This window comes from Corapipo altera, unplaced genomic scaffold (genome assembly GCF_003945725.1).
Source record: "Corapipo altera isolate COAL_440 unplaced genomic scaffold, ASM394572v1 142, whole genome shotgun sequence".
Taxonomy (NCBI): Eukaryota; Metazoa; Chordata; class Aves; order Passeriformes; family Pipridae; genus Corapipo; species Corapipo altera.
This window is the reverse complement of record NW_020884966.1, coordinates 251,663-265,937: the sequence shown is the minus strand read 5'-3', so window position 1 is coordinate 265,937 and position 14,275 is coordinate 251,663. Positions and strand designations below refer to the sequence as shown.

Sequence of the window (14,275 nt, the reverse complement as noted above, 5' to 3'; positions counted from 1 at the left end):
TTGGGGGGGTTGTGGTGGTGGTTGGGGGGGTTGTGGTGGTGGTTGGGGGGGTTGTGGTGTTGTCTGGGGGGGTTGTGGTGTTGTTTGGGGGTTTGTGTTGGTTTTTTTTTTGCTTTGGGATTTTTTTTTTGTCCTGTGTGACTTCAAGGTAAGTCTTGTGCTAAATCTCTTTCCAGCATTATCAGCTCTGTGAGTTTTATGTATGTCAGAGAAGAGTGAACTTAATTTTATGCTTTCTGAGTTATTCTTTTTACTGCATCAGTGTAAAATGTGATCAACTGGCAGGACATTGTGGCTTCATGGATACAGATTCTAGGATGTGCCTGGGTTGAATGGATTTATGATAGTACAGATTGGTGGGGAGTTTGGGCTTGTGGTGGGGCAGTGGTTTTCTGTTTGGTTGGGGCTTTTTATGGGTTCAGTAACAAAGAAGTTCCACATGGTGCCAGTGCTGGAGCTGTAAATGGAATATTCAGTTCTGTGGAAACTGCTTTATCATGTAGGGTGAAGGTTTTTGGTTTTTAAAAGGATCCTTTGAAGCCCTGAACTGTTCTTATGAGGAGCTGCCTATGGCATGTTTTTAAACATTTAATGTAATTTTTGAGAGGGAAGATAAGGAAAAGTAATATAAAATATTTTAGTCCTTTAAATGGTCTTTGGGGCTCTTAATAATGGTGGAAAGTGCAGAGGCTCAGTACTTGATGTTCATTATTAAATTTTAAATTAAGCTACTAATGCAGTTTGAACAAAATTGCTTAAATTTGTGCATAAGTTCTATTTTTTTTGTCTCACTGATTAAACTCTGAGTGATCTAAACTGAAATAATGTGACTGGCAAAATGAGTGTGTGCTTGGTTGGGTGTTTTTGCTTCTGGCAGTGGGGTGTGTGCACTATTTGTAACTCTAAAAGCACCACAGTTACCTTTTGAACATGTGGCAAAAAAGTGATTCCAAACAATTTTGCTGCTCCTAATTTTCAAGCATTTGTTAAAATCCTGAGTTTGCTGATGTTGGCACTCCTGTGTCTCCTTTGCAGCAAAAGAATGCTATGCAAAATAGCCTGAAAAAACTTCAGCAAGAAATGGCTGTGCTTGAAGCAGCACTGAAGCAACAGGGAAGTCAGGCCTGTGAATTTTTGCCTCTCCACAGTGAACTGCCACATCCCAGTAGTGAAAGAACATTGGAAATGGAACAAATGAGACAAGATAAAGAAAGGTCAGTGTTTGGGGTCTGTTTGGAGGTTTTTTGGTTTGTTTTTATTTCTAAACTTCTACTAAAAAAATTAAAAATCTTGAAATAAATACTTCTGAGCAATGGCAATACCTTTGCTGTTGGTACATGACTCTGATACTTAGAAGAGTGAAAAAGGTATTAAAATCAATTTCCCTCTCCCCAGGTCTCCAGAATTGTTGCTCCCATCTTCTGAATCCTGTTTGTTAAAGAGACCAGATCTGGAGAAAGGCCTTGAGTGTGACAATGTTCTAAAGAACAAAGCTCCTTGTGAAAAGACAAAACCTGTGCAGGAGGCAGTGCAAGAACACAGGCAGTGTCAGCTTGAAACAGGTAACATTTAAGAGGCAGCCAACACATTTTGAATTCTGGTGGGTTTTTTCCTGCTCTTCTCATATTTTTAAATACCAGCAAGATATACATCATCTTCTTGTACATCAAGGATTTGAATTTATATGTTCCTGGTCAATTTGAAAAGATGTTACTACTTGTTTGGCAGCTGTGTGGCTGCCCATGGGGTGGGACAACATTTTGACACTAGTAGGAGTTTTTCTGTCTCACTTCTAAACTCATAGTTTTTGACTAATACACTACTGGAAGTTTCACAGGTATTTTAGTGTCTTCACTGTAGATCAGGAAAAAGTAATGATAGAGGCAAAGATGAAGTAATAAACACATAAGGAAATGAAGTAACTGCAGAACTTAAACCTAAAAGATAGAGAGAGCAACAGCCTTCTACCATGACTACAAGAAAGATGAAATTTTCTCAAGGAGTAATTTCTCTTTTCCTTCAGAAAATGCAGAGGAGCAGAAATCTGGGACCAGGCAAAACAGTGCATCTGTCTCATCAAATCCCTCTGGAAATGTGATCAAGAATCCAAATAACTCTTCCTCCTCTACAAGGCTTCTTAACCCTCCAACTCCTGAAGCCACAAATGGGTCTGTTGTAGCTCAGAACACTAATAAAAGCTGTGGTCCAGGACACAGATTGAAGAAAAGTGGCTGTTTTCCTGTACCTGTCCTGCACAATGCAGCTGGGAAAGAAAATGCTCCAAGTCCAGTTGTGACAAAGAGGAAAGAAATGTCAATTGTGGCATCAGGTCTGAATCACAGTGAACATGTAAGTAAATGTCAGAAGTTTGACATCACTAATTAATGATTCCTGATTACCACTATAGTCCTCAGAAGAGAGATCTCTAAGTATAATAGAAACTAATCTTGTGGGAGCTGCAGATGAGTAACACAGCAATTCAGGTCAAACCTCTTCACTCCTAAAAATGTGAAGGATGCTGCCTGTAATGGCACTATTAAGGTTAGTGAAATTTGAGCTTTTTAAATGACTCCTAATGTCTGGGGGAAAAACACATTGTTCCATAGCCAGAGGACTTCCAGACAGCCTTGGGCCTGGGCAAGAGGCTGTTTGAGTGGTTGGTTCACTTAGTGAGGATTTCTGTAAGCAGTAGTTCTGAGTTGCTAATAAACCTGTTTCTGCACTCAGTTTCCAAGAGGATTTGGCTTTTTTTTATAAACCACATACCAACAGCTGTGCTTTACTTTAATCTGCTGAAAGGTGCCAAAATTATTGACTTTTAAGGAAATGTAGATTCTGTGTGCCAACCCAAATAAAACTGTTACTTTAAAGGGACTGTGCCATTATGTTATGATCCTGCAAACTGGGGCTGGTGGGTTTAAATCTGTTTTGCTGCCTCTTAGTTTTCTTTAATGTTTTTCAGTTGGTGGTCCAGAAGTTTGCAAGAAAAACTCAGAGCACTTTATCTAATCACATTACTGAAGGAACAACCCATGTCATAATGAAAACAGGTTTGTTGGGATCTCTGTGGCCAAATCCTATATTGACAAACCATACAGAATTTTACCTTTAGTCTAACCAACAAGCAGACAGGTCAGCAATAAATTTGAATAAGTTTGAGGAGAAGGTGTTGATTGTTCATCATAAATTTTTTGTTGGGAATCTTTCTTACTGTGTTAGAGTGGGGGTGCATTTTTTCCTTGTGATTCACACAGGAATATTTGATATTTGTTTCTTCAGCTGTTTAGTCATAATTTTCAGGTGTTTACAGCACATTAGTGTGAAGTAGTTCATAACCAACCAAAAAGAAATGAAGGTGGTTCCCAAAGAAATCGTACTTTTTCTTGCCTCTTCTCTCTGTTAAATAACTAAAAAATGGTTCACAACTGGTACATGTGATTACTTTCTGCTAGTTTCCTTCAGTTTAGTAAAATCAGGACACTAGAATTTTTGAATCTTTCTACGGTTTTGATATTTTGCTGCTACACTTAGCAAAAAAAATTTTGGTTTTAGGCACAAATAACCTGAGCTGTGTTTTTTTGGGGTTTTTTTTGCTGATGGAAGAACTTAGAGATGTTACTCTTGTTTTCTCTGCAGATAAGGAGCTGGTGTGTGAACGGACACTGAAGTACTTCCTGGGCATTGCAGGAAGAAAATGGGTGGTTAGTTATCAGTGTAGGTATAACTTGTTTCAGAGGTAAACAGTCTTTGCCCTTCTACCACAGATGTGATCTTTATTTCTTACAGTAAAGGAGAAAGGATCTCTTCATGTCTTGGAGTCTGATGTGTTGCAGTGTTTCTTCTAAATACTTAAAAATAAATTAAAATTGAGAACCCCAAACAAACAGCAACATCAAAATTCTTTAATTTTCTGAGTTCAAATAACCACATTGCTCCCCACCCTGGTAAAAGTCTTTTTTCCCCTCTAAATTAAAATCTTGGAGATGCATGACAATGATTAGTGTAAAATTAACATTATTTATAAAAGGTAAATAAATTTCTTAAGTTCTTTCAGCATCATACATACTTTGTACCAAAGTATTCCTTTAGTACAAATACTTTCAGTTTAATATAGCAATGAAGTCAGACTCCTGGCAGTGGAAGAACAGTTTTGCTGGATGAAATGACTTGTGCTCTGATTTTTTTTTTTTTTATTTAGGGGTAATTCAGTCTCTTCAAGAAGAAAGGCTCCTGGATGAGGTAGGTCTTTTGTCTTGGGTGAAATGTCAAATGGGTAATTAATGCTGTTACACTGATGGACTTAGCAGTAATCCCAGATACTGTCTAAACATTTAATATATGGAACTCTAGTCTGAAATCTAGGGTTCTGGTTTTACCAAATGCTAGGAGCTAAAGCCACATTAATACTTTGTGTTCATTGTTATTGAAGACATCAAGTCCCTATTGTTTTGTTAAGAGGTTGTAGACATATTTTTTTATAGGCATTCCTACTGATATTGATAGATTATGGCATAGAGCAAAAGATTTCCTTTGCCTGAGGAAATACTATGTACTGATAATTTCTATCAAATGAGATTTTACTGATAAGTTAATTATAATCATGGAACATGCTGCTTCTTTTAATCCAGTTTGCTAGACTACTATACAGTTTGACTATAATTTCTCTTAAAATTGCCTGATGGTGCAGGGGTTTCATTGCTGCTCTCCAGCATTTCTCTTGAAAAGCCTTTTAATTGTCTTTCTGCACACACATATTTGTAGCTTGTCAGATTCCAGAACTGAAATCCTTCTGGTTTGATGCAGAACTGACAGGAAGGTGTTCTCAGCCTCTTAACTTCTGATTGCTTGTGTATGTTGTGTTCCAGGAGGACTTTGAAGTTAGAGGAGATGTAATCAATGGGCGAAACCACCAAGGTCCTAAGAGGGCTAGACAGGGTCAGACTGAAAAGGTATGAGCATATCATCATCCTCCAGCTGAATATCTGCAGCTTCTTCTAATTTCTCTGCTGTTCTGTATATACAAAGTTGTACAAATTCAGCAGTCTCATACATGAAGGGGGAGCTCTGCAGAAGAACAGATAAGTTGAAGTGACTCACTGTGCCTGGAGTGAATCCTGTCTTTTTATAACATAGCATGGGATTAAGGGTGCTGGGGGCTGTTGTGCTGGGGGCTGTTGTGCTGGGGGCTGTTGTGCTGGTTTGTAGGCTACAAAAACCTTGGGATACACTTTATGAAAATAGTGACAACTTAATAACAAGCCCTGGAAGTGCAGTGAAACCAGCATATTAAGTATTGACCTTTAAAAACCCCATATGTACTCTGTAATATGTGCCTTCCTTTTCAGATCTTTAAAGACTTTGAGATCTGTTGCTATGGACCTTTCACTGATATGACTACAGGTGGGTCCTTTTAGTGGAATTAAATGAATTCTTAGCAAGGAAAATCATTAGTGTTGTGCTGTCTGGTAATTTTTAGATGCTCTTGAATACTTTTATTTGAACATTTTTTTTCTTCTGTCTTAGTAAATAGTTCCTAAGTATCCTTCTTCTAGTAGTTGCCAGTCCTCTGTGTAACCTTCTATCTGTAAAGCAGGTATTAAAAGTTGAAACACAACAAAACCAGAAGTTCATATGCAAAGAAAAAGCTGTGCACCATAGCTTTACTTTATTTTGAAATTTAACAAACTATATTAAATGTTTTTAAAATTTAAGCTAATATTCTTCCACTTAAAATATTTGTACCTAACTCCCCATTTTTGTGGCTTATTTATCAGATGTTTTCTGATTTATCCAGTAATTTTATTTTTGACTGGGTGAAATATCCTCACATCTCTTGACATTTACAGTAATTGCTACAGAGGATACAGTGCTTTCACCTGCTGCAGTGATAGTCAGTTGTGGCTCTTGAGAGACTTATTTATCTTCTTCACTATCAGTTCAACAAATTGGTGGAAATTAAGTACTTTGACTACTTTAGTTTAATGAGAACTAATCACAGTTCTAACTCCTGGTTTTTAATTTTCATTTCGTGTCTTGCATTTCTTGTCTCTTATGATAAGGGGAAATAAACTGTGACTTTAAATTTTGGGCCTGTGCTCCTTTGCTTCTTCAGTGTTTTGCTTTGTGTAGACCTGACTAGAGGGTGAGGGAAGATGGAGCTGATGCTCCTCAGCAGGTTTGAAAATGAAAAGACTTAACATTCTACCAAGGCTAAACATCTCTTCCAAATTGTGGTACTTTGTATCTTGGAGCAAATGCAGGAGGGCTCAGGGAAATAGCATCAATTCCAACCTGATCTAAAACATTGCAGTAACAGACTGTTCATCTGATTTCTTCAGAACATCTGGAGTCTATGGTGGAGCTTTGTGGTGCCTCTGTGGTGAAGCAGCTTCATCTGTTCACACACACCCCAGTAAGTGTTCTGAGTGTTACCCTTCCCCAGTCACATCATGGTGACAGATCAGCACTGAGCCTCCCTTTCTGTCCCAAAAAGCCTTTAGTGCCTGAATGGAGTCAGAGCATTCCTGGAGAGAAACCACAGAAGAACCTTAGGTGCTGATGTCCTCTCTCTGCTACTTCTTAAATTCCTCTCTGAAGTGATGCTCTGAAGCAGAGTTAGCTCAGTTATTGCTCTCTGCAGATAGATATGAGAATCATTTAAGGACAGACAGATAACAGTAGCATTTTTATTTTTTTTTATAGAACTCTACTGCTGTTGTGGTTGTGCAACCAGATGCTTGGAAGGAAAACACAGATTATGGAGGTAAAGTGACACTGTCACGGGCTGTTTTCTGGTACACATTCAGTGCTTTTGTCACCTCTGTCCTTTTAATAGCTAAATATCAGAGAGGTTTGTAGAGGAATCAAAATAAAATCCTGCTGCATCTGCAGATGGAGGTAAGTCTTGAAAGAAAAATCTGGAAGCACAAGGCATATTGTCTCAAGAATCAGCAATACAATCTTAAAACCTACTGTGGCAGGTGAATGCTGTTGGTTCAGTTGCCCTCTGTGTATCATCAGCTTTACAGAAACTTTTCTGATTAGATTGTTTTTGAAAGGTGAGGAAGGGTATCCTTGGAGGACTAGTGAGACCTAGGAGAAAGCCTCAGATGGAACAAGATTGTTTTGGTCTGGAAACAATGTCTTAACTGATATAATTTTGCCTTTTTTCTTTTAAGCAAAATGCTCTAGAGAAACCAGGAGACTTAGAAAGTCCAAGTGTTCCTGACTGACTTACTTTTAAATGGGATAGTGGGAGTTCCAGAATGAAAGGGAGCTAGTTAGTTTACAGTGAAGTTGAACAAAAAAGTGAAGCAGGAGGATGATGTTTAAAAAAAAAAAAAAAAACAACACCACCAGCTGTTTCCATGGAACTGGAAAAATGAGAAAACAGAAAGATCCTGGAATGGGGAAGAAGAGCCTGAAAGTGCTTCAGTAATTTTATGTTACCTGTGCCTTAATGAGCCTCATTGCTTGTCACATACTTGTATGTCTGGGCAGACAGGAACCAGAGCTCTGTCACTGAGGTCTGAAATTGAAAAGCAAAGAATGCAGTCCTTGTTATCTTTTCGTGTTTATTCCCTGGTATTCACTACTTCCTGCTTGGCCAGTTGCCACCCAGCCCTTCTCTTTGGAGCAGCAGTGTTACCTGCATTGTTAAAGGGAATAGCACTGCCCACATCACTGTTTTCAGGCTTTTGTTTTTTACCAAGGCTTTTAAAATGTTACAAAGAAAGCAAATAGCTTAATCTGCAAGACACTGGTAGTCAGTCTCACCTTAAAGTTGCTTTGACTCCTTGCTAACATTGTGTCTTTGGTGTGTTTGTCTTCCAGCGATACAGCAGCAGAACAACGTTGCCGTGGTGACCAGGGAGTGGGTCTTGGACAGCGTGGCTTGCTATGAGTGCCAGAAGTTTGATGCTTACCTTGTGTTCTAAGGGTTAACAGCAGCTCTTTGGCCACTGCTCAGTGATCAGTGCTGATAGTTTGAAATTATTTTAAGGACTGAGAGTTTTTGAGACAGGCAGAGACAATGTGTGTCTGCTGTTCTTGTTCAGAGCAAACTGACAGATTTTTATTAAAAATAAAATTGCTTATATAACATTACCATCTACAGATAGAATTAGCCACTGTTCTTTAAAGATTTATATTAATATAAAGCACTATTTTGAAATTACAAATGTTAAACAAATTTTAAAAGTTAGAAAATGTAGAATATGGCCTCCTCAGAGAAATGGTGATGTGTTCTTTACCATTGCAGCCAGTTCCTGTTTATATACTTGTGGCCAGTTTGGAGACAGTCAAAAGAGGGATATTGGGCTCAGGGCTTGAATTAAAATGTTCTTGCACTCTGGAGTAACCCCCATGTTTTCATTTGGTTTAAATGCAAACCCTGAACACCATTTGTGATGCATCGACCACTGACTGGTTGTGTTGAAAACATCACAAACAGCTCTCTTGTTGTATATCAAAGTGCCAACTCACCCTACCCAGAAACATTCACACATACAGCCCTCAGAAAGCCAGTGACTGAGTCTCAACAGAAACCTCTCCTTAAAACCACGAGCCCATACCAGTGTTGTCCATCTGATTTCTGGCAGGTGTCTGTGACACTGTGAAGAGTTAATGAACAGATGCACTTTAGTATCCCAGTGACCCATAATAAGCCCAGTAAGAATCTGCTTCTAATAGTCCCTGTGTGCAAAATGAGGCTGTAAAGAAATTACTTTTTATGTAAGAAAATATGTTGTGTGTTTCTGTTGCCAAGCAATTCAACTTCATACCTAATTTTGTACTTTGAGAACAGAAAGAAAACCTGTTCTCATGCAGTGGTTGTTTAAAAAAAAAAAGTGTCTTTAAGTTCAGAGAAGTGTTTAGTGCTCAGATGGTGATGTCTTGGAAAAAAGTATGTTACAAAAGTATGTTTGCAAATATTGGAATACTCAAAGGAAATAAAATTATTTTGGCAAGTATTTCATTTAGTTGTTTTGCTTTCCTTGTGTGAACCAGTCCCTCAGTCTCTGCATTGAGGCAGGTGTGAAAAAATACCTGCAGTCCAACCTCCTGAGATGGGCAAGGAAAGTGGAAACTTACTGGAGGTCAGAAATGTAAATGAGAATTTCAGGGCTGGAATCAGAACTGTAATTCCTACTCACCCTGATAAGTAAATGTGTTATCAAGTGTCTTGCAGCTGCCAAGTGCAGGGGGGCTGATCAGGCATTGCTGCTGCTGGTGTGAGAGCTGGGAGTGTTTGCTCCCCTCACATATATTGCTGTTTTCTTCTGTGTGACAATATTCCATACCTGGGGCTGTCCAGCACAGCCTCACCTGCAGAATGATGCTCCTCTTATCTCTGGAGTCCAGGCTGGTGGTGGGTTTTTATAATCTACATTTCAAAGGGTGGCTGGGGGCAACGACTGGCCAGTTAGATGTGAGGAAAAGGCCAAACCAAGACTGTTTTGCTTCTGCCATTGTGAAACTGTCCCCCAGATCTTGATGCAGAAGTCCTTTCTAGCAGGTAAGGTACTGGCTCCAGCTGGATAATTGTCTATAGGAATGACACCCATGACACTGCCCTTCCTCCTAGATCTGTGAAAACCATTCCTATAAAGTAAGTGAGCTTTTGTAGTGATTTCCATCTCGTGTAAGATGTGAATGAAGGTGAAATGACTTGACCAAACACACAGCTAAAGCAAGGATATGCTTCCAAAGAATTAGGCAGTTTAAGGGGAGCTGATGTGGCCTCCCTACGGAATCCATATGGACTTCTCTGGTTGCACTTCCAGCTTCAGTGATGAAGCCCCAGCACGTGGAGGTCCATGGCACTGAAATGCCATATTATAGGCGAGGACCAAGCTCCATTTCCTCCCTTTTTGCTTCTGAGCCAGAGCAGCTTTGTGACATTTCCCAAGGCAGGAAGCCTGAGGTGAATGCAGTTTTCAGGTGTGGCTGCTGTGCCTGTTACAGCCATTACCTGAGAGGTGAGGAGGGCAGGATCACACATCATTAGTGACCCAGACACCAGCTAAGGGAGCTGCACACAACCTGCCCTCTCAGCAGCAAGTGCTTGTGATCCTGTTCACTGGAGAAAAGGAAGAAACAAAGGAGAGGTTGGTGCCTGCTGTAAGTTTGCCTGAGGCTTGGCCAGCAGGTAAGTACCACATTTGTATTTAAAACTGCTTTGTAAGTTTTCTTACATGGTCTTCTCCATGAGGCTGCATCAGAGTGAACTTGAGGAGTAGTAGCTGTGGTCCAGTTGCAGGAGGAATCTGGTGGACACTAGACAGTGTCTGTTTGCCAGAGCAACTGCTCCTTCCCTGTGAAAGGAGGCTGGCAAGGGCTGGATTGTGGCATGGGATGGTAGGGACCTGTTCAACAAAGGGATCTTTTCCAACAACTTTAATCTGCTGCCTTTTCTGTGGGTGCCTTAAATGGGACATAGTGTTCCTTTTAAAGCCTGTGCAATTGTCCACATTTCAGTATCTGACCTACTCATACTGCTGATGAGCAGCAATGAGTACTTGTACAGCTTCTCACTGAAGTACTTTATCTTTAAAATCCTCCCTCTGGATCCATACACAGAGTTGTTTCCTTGCAGATCTGAGGACACTTTTAAGTGAGCAGCTTATTCATGGTTGCAATTAGAACTCTTGTGTGACTCATTACTGGAGTTAATAGTAAATCAAAGAAATATTCAGTGTGTTCCTATAATCGTTGCTGGTGATTTGTAGGATTGTTTTCATCTTGGGTCTGGTGTCTGTTTTATTTTGCTGATGTTATGAATAAAAACCTTGTGCATAATCTGTAATAATCCCTCTTGGTATGAAATGCCCATGAACTCTCCTGGTTCACAGGACAGAGGGTGTGAGCTGAGGCCAAGCAGCAAAGCTGCCTCCCAGCTGCTTATAAACCTTGACTTAGACTTGAAGAGCATCAGTTCTTGTTTGCTTGTTTCTTTGGTGCAAAGAGCACTTTTGCAAAGCAGTTCCTTGTTCTGCTGTGAAGCAAAGACATTCCAAGCCTATCAGGCTCTGAGCCTTTAGTGTTGAGAATGCTGGAATGATTGTATTTGGTAGGCAACAGGTACTTCACAGGTATGAGCGAGGGCATGTTTTGCAGGCTCTCTCTTATTCATGTATCCAGTGCTGCTGTAACACCTCATTTGAAAAAAAAAAAAAAAAAAAAAAAAAAAGAAGCTTTGAGGAGGTGATTTACTGTAAAGTTCAGATTTTCAGCAGAACATAAAGCCTCTCCCTTCCTCCTTGCCCACTGCCATCCCTGCTCAACCCCTGCAGCACTCAGCCCTTGGGGAGGTCGAGGGCCTGAGTGCAACTCAAGGCAGTCATCTGGCTTGACTTGGGCTTTGGATGTCAAGGTGACATGCCCTAACCCAGCTGCAGAGGAACAATTCCAGTACTGAAGTTGCTGTTGGAAGTCAAAAGGTTGCAGGAGAAACAGCTGACAGAATTTTTTGTTCTTTCTTTATGAGCTTCAAGTCTGGTTATTGCAAGCTTTGGTCTTACTGGGTTTTTTTCTCCTGCCCTGGTCAGTACCTAATTCCTGGGTGAAAAGCACAAAAGAAAGGCTGTGCTCAGTTGGATCAAGCTGTTCAGAAAAGCAGTTCTTTCCTTCTGGTCCCTGCAGGGATGGTACCCTGCAGTATGAGAGCTGGCTTTCCTGGAGCTGCTGAACAGGGCTACTGGTCAACAAAAAATTGCTCAAGTGCACAACCCTCACAGATTGAAGGGCAAGCCAAAGATAGACAAGCCATCAACACGTGGCTGTGTCCTGCCAGTGAATTCCACTAAAATGCCCTGTGTAAGCTGGCTAAGGCCATTTCAGCTCAGGCTGGTGTTGGTGCAATCCTCCACGTGTGCAGGGTTCCAACAACATGAGCTGTGTTGGGGGCTGGCTTAGCTCTTCCAGCCAGGTCAGGCTCTGGGAGCCCATGGAGGGGAGAGTTGCAGAACAGGAAAAAACCCCAAAGTTAAGACTGAGCCTCTTCTGAAGCTGGCAGAGCTGCTGCCAAGATCCCTTTCAAGTATTTACCAGGCAAGATTTGACAAAGGGTAGACTGATCCAAAGGGAATGCAGTGCATCAGCACAGCTATTTATGCTCCTGGAGGGATGCTGGGTCAGCCATTTCCCACGAGCTTTTAATTCCTTTGTACATTTTCCCCTATTCATAAGAACCTCTCCAGAAACTTTTCCTAGGAGGTATGTGGAGGCTTCCTTTCCCTCTCTGCTTACACTCTCACATGTTTCTCATTCCTGGCTTGGAAGACTTTTTGATTCACTGAGGCTCTATTTCTGCTTAAGAAATCTCTTGCAGAAAAATCAGCAGTACTGAAACACCTCAAACCAGTTCAGGATTAGACAAACAGATCAAAAGTTTATACTCTAGAGGAAGAAGAGTTGGTGCCCAAAGCCTCTCAACTAATCAAGTACTGAGGGACTGTCACTGGAACAGAGTGTGGGTGGGGGAAAACATCAAAGAATTTTGGTCACTGTGATTATTTGTCATGGCACAGAACTAGAGCCTGTTTTTTGGACTGGCAGACTGTGACACACAGGGAACTCCTGAGGCTGATTGTTTTAAAGCTGCCTTCCTGATGCTGCTCTGGGGAACTAAGTTTTTATAGCTCATGCACCTGATCCGATTGCATATTAGGATGCCCTTTTTCCTCTCCAGACTTTTGCTCTAGATTAGCAGATGAAGGAGACCTATTTTCCCTTATCCCAGGGAGAAAATTCAGTGCTGTTCCCTGTAAAGGGTGGGTGCAAACTTCAAACTGTTCAGTGTATCTTACAGAGTTCTATACCCTTTCCTTGAGAACAGTCAAGCACAGAAATATTAATTTTAATTTTTAAATTAATAATTAACTTTCATTTTTATATGGTCAGTTAATTTAAGAGAGTGTGGTGAGCCCTGCAGTTAATGTGTTTTTCTTAAGAGTTGAAGAGAGGGGGGGAAAGGAGACTGAATTGTCTCTACCCTTAGCCAAGCAACCAGCTGTGCATCTGTGTGAGTGTGTGCTGGCAATACTAATCAAAGCCCTGCTGGCAGAGCCCTGCCCAGAAAACTGGGCTCTGAGAGCAGCTCGTTATTTCACTGATCACCACACAGCTCTCTAAAAACTGCTGACCCCTTCTTAATCCTAATGTGACTCTGGCACCCAGACTGCAGGGGTTGCAGTTTCCTCTGCCCCAGTCCCATGGCAAGTAAAACGTTTTCTGCTGTTGTAAATGGGAACCAAGGAGCTGGGAATCTGGCTGGATGTGGAGAAAGCATACACAGGTAAACATGGACTTATCCCTGACCTACAGAGCTTTTCTTTAACTCTCCACAGTTACAGAGGATTATAACAAAAGCAGCCCAAGTCTGCGTGGCCCCTTTCACCCAGGGAGCAGGACTGAGGCTGTGTTGGCAGCCTCACAGCACAGCCCAGGAGGACTCTTGTGGGCAGCTGCTCCAAGCCCAGTCCTGCTGACTTCAGCTGGGCAAGACTTTCCTTGGAAAGGCTCCCCGAGGTGTCCTGCACAGGGCTGGAAGCTGTTCTACCTCCTAACAGCCATACCATGTAACTGTCTGGTGGCAGGAGCCAACCATCAGGCTCAGTTGCAATTTCAAAGCACCATGCTGGGCTTGTTCCACCACCTCGATATCAAAAGACCCAGTCAAAAAGAAGAAGGAAATTTCATCTGTGTCTTGCACATAATTGTCTTTCCTAACTGATGGCCTTTGTGCCTCCCCTTCCCACCTTTCTGTGGGGATAAATCGAGGGCCATGAATATATTCATGAAGCACAGGCAAGAGCAAGAGACTCAGGGAAGAGGTTCTGTTCATGGAGCCTCCCCAGGGGCCTGCATGCAGTCATCTGCCAGAATAAACATGTTTAATTACCTGCATTAATATTCAGATCATGAAGTCCTCAGCATTTGTATTTATTCGTTTATATAAATGGAACAAGCTTTCCAGAGCATGGCTGCTGCCATGCACATTCCCTCAAGGCCCTTTCTGAGAGAAGCATTTGCCATTTTGCATATATACATTTCAATTGATTACAATGGGTTGATTGATTAAACGAAATAAGATTTACAGTTGTAGAAATCATCTGGGGTCAGAGTAAACACATGGAAATGTCATGTGGTTCATCTGCAGCTCAGTTTCACCTTAGATTAGTGATTCTTTGCCATTTCTTAGGTAGGGGGTTTGAGCACTTGATTGGAACGTTGGTAAAACAGAGGAAAGAACTTTATCACTTTTTCACTTGTC

The 14,275-nt window shown here is 41.1% G+C and overlaps 1 protein-coding gene across 1 annotated transcript in view; it reads left to right on the top strand.

Moving 5' to 3' along the window:
• BRCA1 (BRCA1, DNA repair associated) overlaps nt 1-8,849 on the top strand; it is a 19,034-nt gene extending 10,185 nt beyond the window's left edge. Inside the window, exons 11-21 of the mRNA XM_027664863.1 lie at nt 1,000-1,214; nt 1,396-1,562; nt 2,024-2,349; nt 2,963-3,050; nt 3,637-3,714; nt 4,199-4,239; nt 4,866-4,949; nt 5,346-5,400; nt 6,339-6,412; nt 6,703-6,763; nt 7,834-8,849. Of these exons, the coding sequence (XP_027520664.1) occupies nt 1,000-1,214; nt 1,396-1,562; nt 2,024-2,349; nt 2,963-3,050; nt 3,637-3,714; nt 4,199-4,239; nt 4,866-4,949; nt 5,346-5,400; nt 6,339-6,412; nt 6,703-6,763; nt 7,834-7,937 (1,293 nt within the window). The 3' untranslated portion in view covers nt 7,938-8,849. The remainder of the gene's footprint in view (nt 1-999; nt 1,215-1,395; nt 1,563-2,023; nt 2,350-2,962; nt 3,051-3,636; nt 3,715-4,198; nt 4,240-4,865; nt 4,950-5,345; nt 5,401-6,338; nt 6,413-6,702; nt 6,764-7,833) is intronic.
• Nucleotides 8,850-14,275: the final 5,426 nt, after the last annotated feature.